The 19,657-nt window shown below is 43.1% G+C and overlaps 1 protein-coding gene across 5 annotated transcripts in view; it reads right to left on the bottom strand.

Moving 5' to 3' along the window:
* The window catches only part of LOC124163639 (polypyrimidine tract-binding protein 1), a 973,136-nt gene that overhangs the window by 362,631 nt on the left and 590,848 nt on the right, over positions 1-19,657 (bottom strand). For all 5 annotated transcript variants that reach the window (XM_046540700.1, XM_046540691.1, XM_046540704.1 and 2 more), the window contains one exon: positions 10,513-10,614. In XM_046540700.1, the coding sequence (XP_046396656.1) occupies positions 10,513-10,614 (102 nt within the window). The remainder of the gene's footprint in view (positions 1-10,512; positions 10,615-19,657) is intronic.

Raw genomic sequence — 19,657 nt, 5'->3', positions numbered from 1 at the left:
CAATTTATTAATTTTATTTCAACATTTATAATTACTTTTAATTATAAAAATTAACTCATATTACCAAAAATTCGTCAACAATAAAAAGGTGAAACCGCATATAATATAGATTTCCTTAAGCTTTTTTAATTTATACCTTCAGTTATTTTTTAGACCTATTTTCATCCTAACTAACTGCAAAATCATCAAAAAAGCCTCGGCCCTTTTAGCATAATACCTAGAAAATCTGTTGGTACTCGAAGGGTTAAAAAAGAAACAATTTCTTAAAATTATTTTCATTTAAGATTACTTGAGAATAGCATTTAAAATTACTAAAATCGCAGTCTAGAATTACGTTTAACACTACTTCTTGCGAAAAAAATTAAGTGAATTTACCAGGATTCTCCCTCTTCCCTACGTGAGATTCGGTGAGAGTCGGCTCTACCACCTAAACGCCTCACGTAATTACTGGATGCCCCCTAATAAGACTGGTACGGCGCTTTTATTCGCGAACTGCACCAAATGGCACCGATAGGGGGTCAACGGGTAAATCTGAAACAAAGTAATTCTTCTTTAAAACTTTCGCAGGTAGTCGTCATGTCAGTTAGAAAAACTTCACAAATATTTTTTAAAGGCTGGTCGCTATTTAAAGGGAATCTGATTCCCTTGAAAGAGCGACCAGCATCGGTCGCGAAACGTTTGGGACACCCAATAAATTAACGCGGCGACATAGCGCGGACTTCTTGGGACGGTATCCCTGCTTCCATGAGGCACGCGATTCGACAAACGATTTTTGTTTATAAAGTTAGTGCAATAAGAATTGACTTTGGAATGAGTTACACCAGGACTATACGTTAAGATCACCTGTGAATCGCCATTATCGGAAGAAAGAGATCAAAGCCAGGATGTCTACAAAACTCAACTTCTGGTGGCACCACATTCCTATGTTATTTCTCTGCTTCCCCACACAGAAATTATTATCTTGGAAACAAAACAAAATTTAAGTAACACGGGATACTTGGAAATTTTTTTCCAAAATAGTTTGTGACATTGGTAGCAACTTCGCAACTAAAAAACAAACAAGAAAGAAATCATATCCATCTTGTGTTGGATGAATACATAATGGGCGACATAGCCCTTTTTTTAACTGCAGCAAAAGCTTCAAAAACACATATTAGACGAAATTCGCACCAATCAAGCAATCAATGCCGGCCTCGGTGGCGGTGGGGTAAAGTCCTCGTCAGCCAAACCGTAGGTCGTGGGTTCGAATCCCACCATCTGGGTGGGTGATCCCTATCCAGGGCATGGATGTTCGAGCTGTAATTTGTTCATATTGGACTCCCTTGTTGTAAAAGGCTGTCATTAGCTGTTTACGTGGAAGTTGATAATAATTTTTTTAAATAAAAACAGTAGAAGATTTCTGCTCAAGAGATTGGGAAGCTGAGAGGCTCAAACTACAATTGCCGCACGGAGAGGACCAAGACATACGCATCCACGCTGCCGCAACACAAGGAAACGCACCCCTGCCCGCACCGCACGCATTAATTACGCCGCGGAAGAGGTCGGCCGAGGAATGCGAAATGGATGAACGAGGGAGGGAAGGTGGGGGGGGTCCGTCCTCGGCGCCACCCCCTTCCCTCGTTCGGGAATTCGGCGAACAGATAGGGCGGCTGCGGGAAGGCGACTTAAGGAGAGAGAGAGCATTGTGGGAAGGAAAAGACGTTTCAGGTCTGGGCGAAGGCGCGCGGAGATGGGGCTGCTACGGAGCTAGTGGGAAAAGAGAGAGAGAGATAGATAGTGAGAGAGGGCCACACGGGGAAAATAAATGGGGTTGTTGGAGGTGCCCTCGCTGTGGGGTAGAAACAGGGCTGCCAACTGGAAATTCCGATGCCGCACCCTCACGAAATCCAGGGGCGAATTTTTACCCACTCGCTTCTCATCGGCAGATTTTTTTCCCCAGAGACGAAACGATATAATCCTCTTTCCTCCGGAGGGATCGGGCGACAAGAGGGTTGGAGGAGAGTTTGCGTCAGCATTTTGCGATAAAATGAGGAAATATTAAAATGAGCGCGTAAATCAAAAAATAATTACTCACAGGGATGAGAGCAAGTCCATTATGAGAACTACCGATCGTGCTGGAGTGGAATGACTAGGGTTGTAACGAGTCATTATTAAATTAGAACAACTTAAAACCCAATAAATCCAGCCTGTGTGCTCTAGTGCGTGAATAAGCGAGGTGATCATGAATTAAATCCGATGAAAATGCTCTAGACAACTCCACCCATGGCAAAAAGATCAATCAGCTAAACCAGATGTCTAGCCTTCACCCTTCTCATACTCCAACGCATTTGATATCGTCTTCTTAAAGGACGACGAAAGGATGAATCGAAAAAAAAGGATTATAAACCTAGCAAATTAGCAGCTCATTTAATTCTACGTCATTAAATGCGCCATTAAAACAAGCTAACAATCAATATTATGCTCCTAGTGAAGTAATTTAGTATTGCTATAGTATCATATTGTTGGTTATCGTAAACTAGTAGAACAAAAGAAATACAACAAGAATAGGAATCGAATTTGGCAACCTTTCACAAGGTATAAGGGTTTAATTCTCTTCACACACACGTACGTCAATGAAAATTAATATGCGCAGAATATTTTCTGCCTGGAAGAACTCTCTACAGGCAATATCTCATGATATTCACCCAAGGGATTTTTCCGCGACTCAATGAGATGCTTTAAAAAAAAAAACAGCAAAAAAATTACTGCTGAGGTGAACGATATGTGGGGACAATTAAAAATCATTAAGCTTTGCCGCTGACCGACTTCCGCAGAACTGTGGCAGACGCATCGGAGAAGCAATGATTTTCGAATCACAAGCAACGCTGGCACCCCTGACACAGCAGGGTGGAGGAACAAAAGAGGGCGAGCAGCCGCTCGAGCGTCGGCAGTCCGCATTTGCATGATCCGCGCACACTATTGGCTGTCGACAGTAGCCCCCATCCCCCGGAAATAGAAATAAATTGCAAAGAAAGGAAAAAGACAAAAGGCTGAGAAAAGAAGAGTGGGATAAAAAAAAAGGGTAGGAAAGAGGGCACAAAAGATCTTCGCGATTCGACCTGAATTTGTCTCCTTTTAAGCGTGACTGAGGAATACGAATATCTTATCGCCAAACCGTGGACTAATGCTCTGAATACAATTCCCCTTGAAGGTGCAGTGATCAAATTACACTAGGAAGGGAATAAGAACAGAATTCTGTCTATAAAATGGGAAACGCTGGAAAATAAACGAAGGTAAAAACAAGGGAGGAGAAATGCTTTTCGCAAATATATCGTGATTAGGAATTACAACTTGCTTCGACTACATCCGACACTGCAGTGCCTTCAGTTGCAAACTCGAGGTGGGCAACTGCGTTGACGAAATTGTAGGACTCAATCAACGAAATTGTGCAATTGTAAACCGGCGCTGTAGGAAGAAATAGTTTGAGATACGCAAGAGAGTAGTGTAATTAGATCAAAATTACACTACATGTGATTTAATTCCTCACCAGCACGTGCATACTATAGCAATTCAAAATAAGCGCGCAGCCTGGCCCACGCTTTTAACTTGATTAGCAGAATATTTCAGTTTTACAATCCGCGATTAATTTACTAATGGATTAGCTATTTTTCGTAACTGAATGGAATTTACGTGTAATCTGCTAAGTGAGTGATGTATGATAGCGAAAAAAAATATTTTCAGAAAAAAATATGGAAAAAGGAATTGGATATAGAGTAAATGGGTGACATTAATGAAAATAGAAACGTGAAAAGAGATCCATGAGATTGTGCGAATCGATTGAGCGGAACGACTTACGCTAATTAAAGCCCCCAAACTACTTGGCCAAAGAGGTTTAAAATATATTTTCCTCATTAAACAACTAGTCAAAGAAGACAGCCCAAAAACAAACTGAAAAACAAACACTGAAAAATGCGACGGGGTGTTAAATAGTTAATTCGAGCATCAACATCCATTCCGGTGTCAACAGTAATCGCAGAAACTCCATGGTATAAAAATCTACGGAGGAGTGGTAATTAAAGGTAATGGATGAATGTAATGCCAAAATTCCTACCATACGGGTGAGTATTCATAAGGTCTTCACGCAAACATCACTTCAAATGACCATGTTTATCATGTATTCTGATTACCCAATCAAAGTAATCAATCGTCCACGGTTGGATTCCGTCAAACAATCGATCCTAACTAATGATTTTTACATTTCATAGAACACATTCATCACGTCTCGCATTGGAAAACGCTATCTTAATCGATAGAAACCCTGAAACACAACAGTTCAGCATTTCTCAACAAATTCTAGGCTATCGAAAACTCTGAGGGCAAATAAAAACTAAGTAGAAAAAAATATCACCAGTTTCAATATAAATACGATATTTTAAGATAAGTAAAATAAGACAGAAAAAATGCCACCATGGGGATACATCAGCCACTGTAAAATTAAACGGAGTATTAAATTTATTCTTCTCCGTAGGAATAAAAGTCAACTAAAACGTTATCAAAAAGGCAACATTTGAGGAGAATTCACGAGAAGCTTCTCATTCACAACTAATTCTAAAACAAATTCAATAAACGAGAACCTTATCAGCACGCTAAAAGATGATCAACCTAATTCAATCTGGCATAGAAGAGTTACGAGACCATTCCTCCGAAAAATTTTAAAATTCTCTGGGGCCGCATACTCGAAAACAAACGCCGGAACATCAGATGAATATCAAGTTTCCACGAAAGGATTATTTAAGGCCCGTTTCATTCGAGGCACCAAACCGTTTCTTTCGCGGCATCAAACGCCCTCAACGTCGAGATGAATTTCCACAATTGGTCCACTCTCCTCGCCCTGAACCGCTCCTCTTGTCTGCACTGCCATGTAGCGTAAAACTCCCGACAATGAGCGTCGAGGGCCAACGGTTGTGCTCGCACACCACAAGACAAATTCACGCCAAGTGGATATAAATGAGACCGATCTCTCGAAATGCCAGGGATAAACTCTCTCACACGCGCACCTAAGGGAGTAAGACCAACCGCTTCAACCAACAAAAGGTTCTCGGGAAAACAATGAGCCCGCACCAACGCCGTTGAGTGGGACGGAGCAAGCTGTGACAGATGAAGCGAAGGGGAAAAAAATATATTTTTCGCAATTAGTCACTAAATAAAAATGGCAAACTATGCCCGGGACGATGGGCCTCGGACCCACTCGGCCCGAGGAAGGCCGAAACCCTCCCTAACATTTCATTTCAAACGAACCCCTTTAATCGCTGGTGAAAGCGAAGAGAAAACCATGTGAATAATGAAATCCCGCATAAAATGAGAGAAGGGACTACACATGGGAGAGAAACGAAGGGAAGAGGTGGGGTGAAATAAGGAGTTATGAGCGATGAGGATGAGAAGCGAGTGGGCCGGAGTGCTAAGTGTACTTGAAAACAGCCTAAAATCCTTACGAGCGACGGCTATGTGATGATACCCGAAGGAAGCATTGCAGAATTAGCACGAGGAAATGTGCGATAACAATGTATCATGCCCAAAATTGCATGAAATCACTCGAATAATCCGATTATAATAATAAATTAAACATTATGCAAAAATTTAACGGAGCATCGCAACGTGAATCATTTAATCACGACCATGTAAGACGAAAATACAGGATTTAATAATGAATATACGATGTTGCTCTAAGTATCATCTTCCGTATACTAGCAAATATACTCTTGCCAGTTGAGAATACGAACTCCACGATCCACGAAGACAACAAAGTAAAATTAAGGACGCAACAACCCGGTATATTCCGCAAACCAAGTAGTACACGACGTAGTTACTATTTCTCGCATCCCTAGAGAATAACTGAAAATACTTCCAGTCAACCACGAAGAAAAGTTTGCCCATACTAGCAGAATAAGATTAAAGTAGATTTGTTTCAGCGAAAAAACTTAAAACGCAATCTTGAATGGGACTAAACACGTTTTCATGGGCGTTTACGTATTTTTCTCCTCGTCATCGCGCAATCTGATTCGATTTCAACCTTGACCAACATTTCGAGTACGAAAGGTATATACTCTGATTTCTCAGTCCAAATTCATTCTACCCAGATCCTAATTCATTGCCTTCGCTATCAACGAGGTACCTACAACCCGGAATAGCAAGCATGCGCCAAAATCTCTACAACGTTCCTAAACATCGCTACTTACGATACTGACGACTACAATTAAGTCACAATTCGTGGGAGGAAGACGCGACTACGTCAACAACTTACCCCATTTCTGGAATGAAAATTCGTAAATGAGGGAGAAAGGGAGCGAAACTACGATAAATTAAAATATGCAACGTGAGAAATAATAGCAGAGCGAGAGAGAAGTTGACGCTTTCAAATAAAGCTACGCGTGAAGCGGAAAAATCCCGTCATTTGCAATAAACAATTAATGGCATGGAAGCCGGTTATCTTCCCGAAGCTCAGGGTTATGTACATCCCCGCATGTGGCCGGCACTCACATACACGGATCCGCAACACGGAGGGAGGGCGGAGGAGAGTGCCTAGCGAAGGGCATGAAGGGGCCAGGAAGGGACTCTACCAGGAGTCGGTGACGCAGGAAACGTTCCAACTACCACTTGATTAATATCGCAGTGAATCTTTTATGAGCGAGAGCGGGGGAGATTGGTAAGTGAGGGAGGAGAGACTGAGGAAGCGGGTGGGAAGTGGTTGATGTATATGGGGAAGGATGGCACGTCACCAGGGACCACGCACGGAGGAAACGGCAAGTTGGGGAACCCGAGTTTGTAGCGGGGGCGCGCGGACGGAGAGGTGGATTAGCAGACATACCCTCCCGCACAGTGCGGCCCGCCACCGCGAATAAAGCGGGGGGCCCTCTTGCGCGGGAGACCTCCGGGGACCGGAACCCCGAACTCCGGAGCCAGCAGACGCGGGCGGCATGAAATATTTGGGGGCGCGCGGCGGCCTCAAAACCCCCTCTCGCGGCCGTCGTCGGAAAGAAACACACGCCACGCGGCTGCACGGGAACCGCGGGAATAATTCATGGGGTCCAATTAAATCTGAGGGCCCGAGGACAATTCCCAGCGGGCGGTGGTGGGAGGAGCGCACGAGACCATTCTCGTATGGATGGCCCGGGGCAGGCCGGGAGAGGAGCCGCACGAAAATAAATCCTAGGGAATGAAAGCGCGGAGGGCTCGAATGCCTAACTCGGTCGCGGTAATTAAATGGTTGAACACGGGCATTTACACGCCAGTTTCATCATAGTCGAAGGGAGCAATGCATATTTATGTCCCAGCTTTCCGTCCAAATTTAGCCCGTTATGGTTCCGCGGGCTCGGAGTGCACCTGTCTAGCACGACACGGGGGGTAATAAAACAGGTAACATATTAGAGTACGAAATACACATTTTAGAGGTGATCTCTCAGTTAAGTTTAATTCACATGAAAGCAGGAGCACTGATATTAAAGTTCCTTTCAGTTCATTTCGCGGGCGATTTCATAATCTAGTGTGTTGCCACCGTACCTGAAGAACTTAACTCCTGCGGTAAACCGATTACATCGATACCTTTTCATGTATTCGATTGGTATCCCAACACGGGATATGATGATAATCCTAATAATCACCTCGCAAACAGTATTCTATTATCTGTGACCAAGTATCTGCACATGCTTACAACTACATCATTCCAACAGGCTAAGTGAATTACCCGCGAAAATGGGAAGAGCAAATTGCGCTGACAACAGAAGGAAAAAATTTCTTAGTCAGGGAAATGAATTCACCCAAATGAGGACAATATTAGAATGAAGGACTCACTCATTAAGGCCTTGGTTATTACAGAGAGATTTGATTTCATCCATACAAATTAATTACAGTCCTGAAAGCTCAAAGAGGCTTCTGAGTAAAATAACGGCCGCGGAAAACTTAAAAGCAGTTCCGTCGCCGAATAGCGACGTCGGGCTCTCCGCAGTGGAGACCCCCAGGCGATACCCAGTCTACGGAGTGCCTGCTTCGGAGAACAATGGGAGAAGATTCTCCTCTCGCATTTATGGCAGTCCGGCATTAAAACACCCCCGATACCCTAGTAGGACACCCTCCCCTCACGATACCCCTTATCTTTAAGTTACGCTCACGGCACCCGTCTGGCGCAGACGATAGGCGCTCTCCTGGTTAAGCCAAGGGCGTCGCATTACTTCACGCGCAATTTAAGCACGACAGAATAACTCAGCACTCACGGAATAGCATCGCTAGGATCAGTGCTCATTTCCATGTGCTGAGAACGGTGTCTTATTCCGCGGTGAGATGTCAGTCCGTGAAGGAATATTTAACGACAGCTGGTGATGCTTTACGATTTGAATGATAAATTCTAACGTAACACACTATAAGACTCTAAATTCAAATACAATTCAAGTTGCCAGTCCGCAAATACTCCTGATGAGTATTGAAACAGCAAAATTAATCCACGGCTACAACGGTGTGTCTCTTCCGGTAAGAAAGCAATAGAACTTGAATAAATCAAAACGCGAAAGAGACACTAAATAGTTCATTTTTTAATGGGAAATCACGTAATTCAAACAGCCTTCTCACGCACCAGCAACTGAATTTAATTATTGAACACTTAGCACTATCCATAAAAAGAATGTGTCTCATGATGCATGCCACTGTAAGGCGCCAAGTTTTAATGAAGAAATTACAAAACAGTGACAAAAACTTTTTAATTCCAAATCGTCGCATCCCTTCTATCTAATAAAACGTCTACCCAAATACAAGTCTTCTTGTACCGCAAGCAAACCACTTCTGACACCGACGTACCTATGCAAGATGCCATTTTCCCATGATAGGTACAGCGCGAAAACAACAAGGTTCGACAGGTCGGTCGGTTCACAATATAATTACTAAAAACAAGGTTAAACATATGAAGTGGGTAACATAACAAAAAATACGCCACGACCACACGCGGCTTTTTGAAGGGGCGTAATATCCTCGTCGCACACACATGCTCAAGTGGTTACTTTAAATTTAAGACGGGGTTCGACGCGGTCAGTCGATTGATTCCGGCGAATACCAAGTCCGACAGCGGATGCGCCGGCGTCAACGTGACCAGGGTGCGAGAGAGCGTCTTCGCCACACGGCCAGCAAATGGGAAGGAGGAAGCAGAGGCCAAATATGGAGACGCCGACGACAGGGAACGGAGGAAGGGCCTTCTAAGGAGAGGGTCTGCGGCGCGCCGGAATGACGACGGAGACAGTAAAGCGACGCCCTTTCTCCTCACCACGAGGAGACGCCATAGCGAGACAAAGCAGTTTTAAAGGGAGGTACCAAGCTTCGGCAAGGTCCACGCCAAGAAAATCCCTAGCCCTTTCGGATCACCTTATACGTCTTCCCAATTTACGCTAGGGCCCTTTCCTCGGGCACAAAATCACAACTTAATTCCATAATTCGGTATATTAATGGTGCAATAGAGATTCTATCAGCAGCACAAAACATTAATAATAGACTTTACCGATCTCGGTGGGGGGTAAGTTCCAAACCTGCCAAACAAGAGGTCGCGGGTTCGAGTCCCATCTGGGTAGGTTACGCATATCCTAGGCACGGTTGTTCGTGCACAAGTGATTGTTGAATTATTGAAAAAGACCCATTGTAAGAGGCAAATATGAGCTGTTTTCGGTGGAATTGGAATAAATAAATAGGAATTAAATTTATTCTATGACTCGCCACTCACGATTGCGGCGAATACACAACTTCGCAAATTTCACAAAGGTAACACGAGAAGCCCAATATGTAATAAGAGCAGATTCCCCATTCGCCCGCTACCATTGAGCAGAAATTATTGCTGGAGGAGTGGAAAAGATTATAGAAGTAACCTAAAATCAACTAATTAGCCGACAAATACCTTCGTGAAAAAAATAAAAAGAATTCTAAATACCATGATATAACCTTAAACTCATATCTCAAGAGTTCTTACTTCTTTAGGAACCTCGACTAAGGGTAAATAAATATGGAGAACTTTCTTAGTACTTTTTTATAGTTCACGATTACCTTCGTACCTAAACTACAAACTAAAACCTACGTCTAAGGCAGCGTAACAACGAACAAGTAATCCCACCAGACAAATAGGAACTGAAACCCGTTAAAAGTCGATGTTTTTCCAGAAATATACCGCGCAATGAAAAATATCACACCTCCCCAAAAATTATATTCGACGCCAGCTTCACGGCGCGATAAAAAATAGCGCCACGGCATCACCGCAATGATTCTTGGCAAACTTGCACGGAGAAAAGCGGACTTTAAGGATTTTTCACCACGAGGCCCCATATGATCACGAAAAAAAATAAGGAGTCGGCTTAAAAAAAACAATGTCCTCTTAAACAGGCCGATTTACGGCATGCATTAAATGGATGGTTCGAGGAAGAATACAACGCTCGAACGTTTCTTTTTTGTTTCCCCAAGGGTGGAGGATGGAGTAATAAGAGGAGGAGGGGTGTGGAGAAAAGCACTCACCTTCTTGGCGTCATTGTTGCTCTCAGCGTGGTTGGGCTGAGGGCTCATCACGGAGCCATTGCTAACGGCTCCACTCTGCGACAGCAACTCGTCGGAGCCGCGCTGCAAGGGAGAAAAAAAGAAAGAAAGATGTTAGAGAAGAAACCTCTACGGGCTCATAAACAGAGCAAGCACTATAAATAGCAGGATACTCGAGACAATATTAGGCATTAACGTCTGGCGAATAATGCGTTGAAAAAAAGTATCTTCCACAATTTTATGCGGCTTCTTCAGCAGTAAGCAAATAACTCGCGCACTTGTTACAGCTAGAGAAAGTGGCAGAGAAGTTACGGCTCAACATCGGACAACAATCCACCGAACCGTCTTTGCAGCCCATTATTTGCTGTTTTCTTGAACTAATTTCGGCTCAACAGCAGCGTTACCACAGCGATTGGCTAAAACATTTGCTAAACATTTGTAAAGATGAAAAAATTAAGACATGAGTCACACATGCTTTAAGAGGTATATATTTCGATAGAAGAGATGATAATTGCATAATGCCATGTAATAATATAAAAAGTGGATTAAATACAACTCAAACCAGGATTCTCGAGACGTTTGCTATACTATTTGGCATAACAAATTGGCGAAAAAAAATGAAATGTTGACCCCTAATGAGGCTCTCATTGGGGGTTAACATTTAAAATTGCATTTATTATTAACGTAATCTGACCATTAAGGAATGTTTACATGGAGTATTTAGGAATCATTCTGGTAGTCTCTCCTCCCTTCATAGACTTCCCTCTTCAATGTATAATACGGCTTACTCCCTTTCATTCTATCAAAAAATCCTATTCAATTAATTGTGATTAAGGGTACAGTTATTAATGTCCGTGAAACTGATGGATTTTAGATTTATATATTAGACTAATGACGGTGAATTCCAGAAGTTAAAATAACCAATTGTATAATGTTATCATCTGAGTATATACGATTATTTTCGGTTACATTTAAATTTTACTTTTCAAAAAAATCGATACATCAACGGGCAGAAAAGAAGAGACCAAACTGGAGAGCAGGTATTGACAACAAAATATACAAAGAATAAAAAACGCGTGAACATTTCCACACAATTATTCATGTTTATTCCCATATTCGTCCAAAGGAAAACCATTGAACGAGACTAATGAATCGACAAAAAATATTGAGAGAAAACAATTGACGCGCCCAAATCCCAAAAGTTTACTGAGTACAACGAAATAAAAACTCCATCGCGTTACCAAGGAAGTAAAAAGCAACAGTAAGGCATCAACAACACGGCGTAACTCGAGTAGTTACGAGAAATATAACCGCGATTACGGCACTAAGGAGCCCCCGTACGATTCCGCAAGAAAACTTACACGACGTCAAGCGGTACAAAAAACAATAAAGAAACGTTAGCGTGATAAATACGGCGCGAAGGAGGAAAGTAGGTTGCGCGCAAGGTAAAGACCACGACGGGAGTGATAAAAGCCGGGCGCGACCAAAAAAGCGTTAATACGCGCGGGTTACGATCCATCACGCATCTCCCGAGAGAACAATGCCGTCCAACAAGTTATTAAAACCTAACTCGTAAGAGTTTAAGGGCTGGGGGGGAGATGAATAAAAGGCATGAAATGGGGGGAGGGGCGAAAAAAGTAAAGACACGACGAGGTACAGGGTGTAGTAGGGAGAAGTCATGAAAATTTCAGCAGTTAATGGAGCGAGGAAGAAAGGGGAGGAAAGTTTCAAAGACACTGGGCCGTAAGACGAACCAACTGGACGGGAAGAAGATGCAGCGGCAAATGAAATACAGAAATGGACCAAGGCAACTCGGAACCTTCACGCGGTTAAGGGGTTGATTAAAAAAATCAACGACATCTCCGAATTCCAAGTTTCCAATCGAAGGAGTAGTCACGCTCCTCATCTTGTGACGTCGCGAGAGACTGGTTATTTTTCCACATTTCAAGATTTCATAGAAACTATTGAATCGAAATTGCGCGCTTGCTGGAGAGTACGCGCAGGGGGGCATATTTTCCCGTTCAATAATTTGGAAAATCGCGCAAACCTTCGTAGGATATCATTTCAAAAAGTAAAATTTTCGAAGTGGTCGAGTTCACGCACGAGTTTTCACCGATGAACTTGCCGAATGAAAAGTGTGTCAACGATATATAAGCGTAACGTTCTTCAGGGAGAGAAAAAGGATTTGGAGAAAAAGAGTATAGCAGCTAGCGTTAGAGCAGGATTCGGGCACGAGTGAATACCAAGAAGGCGAAAAGGTGAAAGGACTAAGATGGTGATAATATCAACATGGTAGTAACCTATCGGTCACAACAAACCCGATATAACTATCAAGGGAAAGCCCTTCATTCATGAAGATCTTTAAATTAAAAACGCTAAGCTTCTTCCTTTGACAAATTCTTCCTACCATGAATGTGTGATATTCACACGGCTTCGACTTAGTCTGAGGTGAGCTCTACACTCACTTGACTAGACCAACAGCCGGGTTGAATCACTGAGTGAGCGAGCACGGTGTAATAGTGATTGGTGGAATATTTAAGTGATCAATCACAGTTAGTCCAGTCAGACGACAACGCTATTTAAACTAACGCTGAATTCCGTTAATCGCGGCGAAAATCACCTGGTAATCCACATAGGTGGCATTGAAGCGACTTACAGCCCCAGACTAGATTGATGGAGGGCCGATGGAGCACCGGATAAGTGTGAAGAAAGACGCAGAGGCGCATGGGCTGACCCGAGGTCGAAGAAGGGAGAGAGGTGCCGGGTGCGCCAATGACGGACGGCGAGGCAGGCGGGGAAGAGCCGGGGAATGCCGGAAAGTGGCGCGGCGGCGTCCCGAATAACACTCCGCGGGTTGCATTCCTCCGGTTCAAGACGATGGAAAACATTCCTGGGATCCACAATACGTCTCCCCCGAAAATAAATAAGGAAGAGGGGGCGAAAAAAATATGAAGCCCGCGAGTTTTTCTCCACCCTTCCGTTCCCCGACGTTTTTATGACGGGAAGGCGGTTCAATTTTGACTTGGCTACAGAAATCCACAAACGGCCGCAGAGAGGATGGAATGATGAGAAAAAGAACCACTCAAGTTACTGGAATGGACGGAATGTCGGAGGCTGGACCAGAGGGGAGAAGGTGTACCATCCGCGTCCGCATTGAAAGGGTTATCTTGAATAATTCACCAGATAAGAAAATCAGCACTCTATAAAAAAGAATGATTCAACTGCACAAATATAAACGAAAAGTAATAAAGGTGTTACCGGCTATCGGAATGCGAGAAATAAAATTCGACGATCTTGAAAATGGGTAATATTTTTTCGAGAAATGGAAAGGAAGAATTGAATATCCCAAATAAAAATTCATTGAAATACAATGTGATGCTTCATTCTTCTTATTTACTATAGTACTCAGGTTTGAATGAGATCAAGCTATTTCAACTTTAGAAATTATTAATACAAAGTTAAAGAAAATGCTCAGATCTATGTAATTAAAACGTAAAAATTTTCCATAAAGGTAGATATAACATTTTTCACTACATTTCGCTCTTTTTAACAAACTTTGCACATTCATGAAAGCCAATAAAGAGTTTAATCCATCCTAGTAAACGAAGTGCGGAATTAACAACTATCAATGAAAAAATAATCCTCAAGATTATACTAAACAAATTCAACATACCTGAAGCGGTCAATGTTATCACAACACTGATGTGGCAGACTTGATTTCAGACTTCAGGGGGATGAAGCTATCTATGGGAGCAAGCATCGATTTAGGCAGAACAAACAGGAGATGAATTTCACCAACCCCACACCAATATCACGGCAAGGATGGTGAATTGGATCACTCGAAACTAAAGAAACCGCATGCTACGCAAAACCGATACTAAATTCGGGGTGCATGTGACGGGACGCCGGTCGGGAGAATCGCATGAAATTACGGGCGCAGCTAAACATCATTACGTCCAGTGTGTCGAGGCCAGGGGAGAAAAAATATCATATACCGAGCCGAGCCATACAGCACGCATATCAATTCATACATTCCGAATAATTTACGATGGCGTCGGGACTAGACGTCTAGGACAGCGCTCGCGGGGCGATGGGAGGGGAAACGGCTTCCTGTCCAATCAGGTGGGTCAACCGTCACGTGCGCCCCGTGGAAGGGGACCGCTTGCAAAAGGTGTGGGACGGGAGGGAGGGAGGCCTGATGGTGGGGAGGGAAGGGCGCGAGAGAGAGAGAGAGAGAGACGAAAAACGGCGGCGTCTGATGCGGCGACCCCGCAAGACAATGGCCACAGCGCAGATTTTACGGCGACTACCAAAGGGACGGAAATAAGGGAAGGGACGAGTAAGCTGAACGACAATAAAGGAAAAACAGATGTAGAAATACTCCATAACCGCGAAGGAAGCAACATAAAAGTCAATCTAGAAAAAATGCTCTGACGTTATTCATTGCAAATACTTGTATACTGTATACCTGACGTGGATCTAAATACGTTAAATCTAGAAATGGAGAAACATTAACACTACTAAACATAGATTGCCATGGTGGTGAAGACATTCTTCCCAGTTTCAAAATTTAAGACACAAAAATTATTTAAATTTTAAACCAAACCTGAAAATTTAACTCGAAACCAATTAAAGGGTTCACCATTGATGTCTAATGCCAAGTCGCACAGCCGAAACAGGGTAAGTATGTTAAGTTCTAGATCGCATATGTCGTAACCAATTTAAGACTATCAATAGAATTATGACAGAACAGGCCGTTTTTCGCCTAACACTATGGTCTTGAGCAAACAGTATCAGGACTTCAGCATACAATCGCACCGAAGCCAAAGTAATTGACACATTTAATGGATGTAAACGAATGTTTAGCTAACATATTAAAATAATTCAACCATCATGACTATTCTGTAGGATAAGGTGAGCACATATATGAAATATAAGAGAGTTACAGGATGGAAAAAAACAAACATTTTAATCTTTAAAAAAATAACTGATAGCAGGTAGAGACGAGGCGGACATAATAAAAAAATATCATCAAAGGTTACCGGGAGACCAAGCGGAAAAGAAGGCTATGCCGAAGGCGGTACACGGACAAGATAAATGTAGTGTTATTACAAAAATAATGCTCGACTGACGGCACGGGATACACACGAGAGGAAAGGGAAATTATCTTTAGGAAAAAAATAAAACGCATTTTCACCCATCCGCAGATATAAAATTCGCGTCGGGGCCGCAATCAGATGTACGGCTTGGGGCGACGAGTATCCCGACGGGTGAAAAGTATACATTAATACAGAGTAGGCGAGGGAAGGGGGAGTCGAAGGCATCGCGCTATCTGTCCCCCCGAACAACCACCACCACCGCCCACATGCTCGGCAGGATGGGGTGGGTGAAAAAATCTTACCCCCGCCCGCGCGGTATCACCATTTTGAAGTTTATGGCGACATAAAACCGAACCAAAGGCTGTAAGCTGGGTAATGGGCGGGGTGTCCTGCGGGGGAAAATGGCGGGGGTGGGGGTGGTGGAGGAGGGGGGCCTGTGTACGGGGATATGGACGGCGATCGAGCAGAAAGCGATGCAGGGGATGCACATGTGAAAGGATTCCAGGGATACCACATGCGGTGGGGGAAGGGAGTAAGCTGGCTAGGTTGGAGAAAGGATAAAATGTTGCCTAACAGCTGGGCAAGGTTACAAGGTGGATACATTCTAATTCGAATGAATAAACACAACTATTAGAATTCTAGCTGAAAAATATTAATTCTGGGGTGCTATATTCAAGTCATCAATTCATTGCTCGCCTATATGTTAGGCAACGATATATATTTTGCATCGTTTATAATAATAAGTTGAAGTGGATTAGAAAAACGACGAAAAAATGGGATGAAAAATGAACTGCATAAAATACACAGACTAGCGAGTAGCGAGAGTAAACGACGAAGAAGGATTTGTGCTCGCGGGTGTGAAAGCATGACACAGCGGTAGATATCAAAGGAGGGACTGGAAAAAAGAGTTGGAGGCGTAAGATACAGTTACCAAACTGCTGGGATTGGTAAAAAAAATATCGAAGCGCAATTTTTATACTGAATAAGGAAAAATAGTGCAAAATATCAGTTTACCATTTTCACAATATATAGCGCACCAATAGTACTAAAATGTAACGAATCGCTGAGGGCGCCGATAGAGGAACAATGAATAGAGGAATAATCCACCAATATGTGGTAACTCCTAGCATCAATGTATCGAAATGATGCAATACGCACAGATTGTACAAAAGAAGTAGTAACTATACATTAGATTCTTTCAAGACATGAAAAGACGAGACGACTGAAAATTTGGATGAAATACGATAAAAAGAAAGCATACCCAACTAGCAAGAAATAATTACCATCACAAAGAAGTAACCGCCACGAATAATTTACTAATTACCATGCAGTAATAAGTAGCGAACATAATAACAACAACATTCTTCGGGAAAACAACTGGGCGAGGACACATTTCAATACTTAATAATAGCCGTACATTTACCTGTTGACGATACTTGTTCTACGCGAAATAAATCATATCAAAAGCCACACTACAGCATACAGCGTATAAATTTCTCCAAAAACTAACGAAAAATCTTGTTTCAATAGCTTGGTACGAAAGAAAGTATATTCAGTTTTCGAGTAAAAACTAGTAAAGGCAACGGTACTTGTTTATTAATAACCTAAGTTCAAATTTAAACGTTTTATGTCTCGAGAACAAATACGTAGCTCACGGAACTAGGTCAAACACACGAAAGACAAATACCAAGTAGAAGAAAATGTATTACGGAACCTTCCCATAGTAAAAATACATGATAACTGCTACAATTGATGAAATGTCATTAAAATCAGGCAAATATTGAAAAATATGAGGTTTACCACGGGTAAAAACAATAAAAAAGTCAGCAAAGATCCATTAATGGAGAACTTACAAATAAGTATACTGAAGACCAATTATTTCTTCTTTTCAATTGAGAAGATCTTACTTTTTTAAGAAATGGAAAATTGCCATTTATAAAAAGCTACACCTGTCAATATCTATTAACAGCCTAATAAATATCAGATAAATCGATATGAAACGTCAAAAATGATTGGAAAGAGGAAGAGGTAACGAGAACTACAAGAAGTAATACGGGTGGACTCTTGGAATCTAGGCTTTCTGCCAAGCTGATGAATACATCCTGCGGATTATGGGACCTGTAACACGCTGGTGGATTTCTGTCCGTATAACGCACAAGGCGGGAAGGAAAAAAGATGAATAAGCCGTTCCACTTAAAAGCAAGAGAGATGGGCAGCATACAAACCACTTGCTCAATCATGATTGAAGCCGTATTCTCGAATTAACATTCTACATTATAATTGTTACTACTAAAAACACACTACCACAATGACAGAATACCAATAACAGCTTAATAAGTTACATAGCCGCTCCATTTCACTGGGAGACATTTATCACCATTCCGTCCTTTCCGTGCTAAGCAGATGATGCATCATCGCAGTCTCCCAAAGAGAATAAAGTATTACATCCACGAGAGGTATAATGAACCCATTCGAGGAAATCCACCGGCACACAGACTCATTTTTCTTCCGGATATGATCGAAAGGTAACGATATTACCCTCGTCAAGGCCCAATGAAAAGTAATAACGCACGCAGGGAAAAGCCGGGAGATTGAAGTTGAGCCATTCAATAATTTCCCAGGAGGAGAGCCGGAACAGGAGAGTCTATCCGCGACCGCCCACAATCAATACTCTGTGTGTGAGCCCGAAGAAAATTCGATGCAAACAAAAAAAATGACAACAAAGTTACACACACACAAAGGCCAAGGAAACGCCCTACGGGAGAGAGGTGAGGGAGAGGTAGGGACGGAGGCTCCCGTATCCTTTGAGAGCGCGCCAGATCCCTAATATCCCTCGGGGGGCCGAACCGGAAAAAAATGCAACGGAGGAGGGTAAAAAAAAACTGAAAGGCAGCAAGGGAGGAAAGATGAGGTCGACTGGGAGGCCATTAGCACTAACTCCCGGGCATCTGTGCCGCGCGGGACTTAGCAAGGCGCAGGAGAGAGCGGGAACCCTTCCACACCCTTTACCTCGGCAACCCCGGGGAGCGGGGGCACAACACCTTCCCTTAGCATATCCCCCGTAATAATTCAATTCCGCCTTCCTTATCGGAGAGGAGGAACACATTCCGTAAGCCCTCTTCGACCCCCCCTCTCATCCGCGCGGAGAGAAAAAGGCGGGTCCAGGTGGGCAGAGGAAGGTTCAAAGTCTCAAAGACCTCCCTGAAATACGGAGCGGGCGAGGGAGTTGAAAAACGGGGAGCGGAGTGGCTACCGCGGGGAGTGGGGGATGGGAATGTTCTGCAAGGGTGGAGGTGGGAAGGATTACGGGAGCTGGGTCCAAGAGAGCGGCGGCAAAGAGGGAGGATCAGAGGCGGAGGGAAGGATGCAAACGGGGAATGGGAAGGTGGGCTTGCAAGTGCGGCGGGGAAAGAGGAGGGGTGTGGGCGAGCATTACTTAAACATGGGCGATCAAGGATTCCACGCGACCGGAGAGACATCAAACAGGCGCGGCGCGCTAGGACGTGTGCACAAAGCGGGGTCTCTCTCTCTCTCCCCTCCACATCACCAACAGGGAGAGGGGAGAAGTCTCGCGGTCCTTAAATGTGTTTGCGCATTGGTTTAATTTTTAAATGAATGTATCAGTGAGTGATGGCATTAAGTTTTCTTCTCATTTCTGTCGCTTAGTTTGGATTTGAACCTATTCCCCTTGAATCGAGGCTGAGTTATTAATGTGCGCGATAGTTAAATAATACCTAACGCAACGATGAGACCGGCATAGTACAGAGAAATAGGAAGGACGAGTACCATGGATCCCACTTTGACATTCAAGATGTTACGGTATTCCATCGTTCCCCAACATGGAAGAATTGAAAGGAGAATTTGTTGAACAATATATTAAATTAATAATTTAGACACAACCCTTTGAATATTTTAAGCTGCATTTTGTCTCATTAGCAATTAAAACGTCTACCTGGAAATAAACATATTTCCACCTAATTAACTAGGCACTAGATCGTCATGGGCATGAGTTCCGTCCACTTGGTAAA

The sequence above is a fragment of the Ischnura elegans genome, chromosome 1 (genome assembly GCF_921293095.1).
Source record: "Ischnura elegans chromosome 1, ioIscEleg1.1, whole genome shotgun sequence".
NCBI classification, from domain to species: Eukaryota; Metazoa; Arthropoda; class Insecta; order Odonata; family Coenagrionidae; genus Ischnura; species Ischnura elegans.
This window is presented reverse-complemented; position numbering and strand designations above follow the sequence as displayed.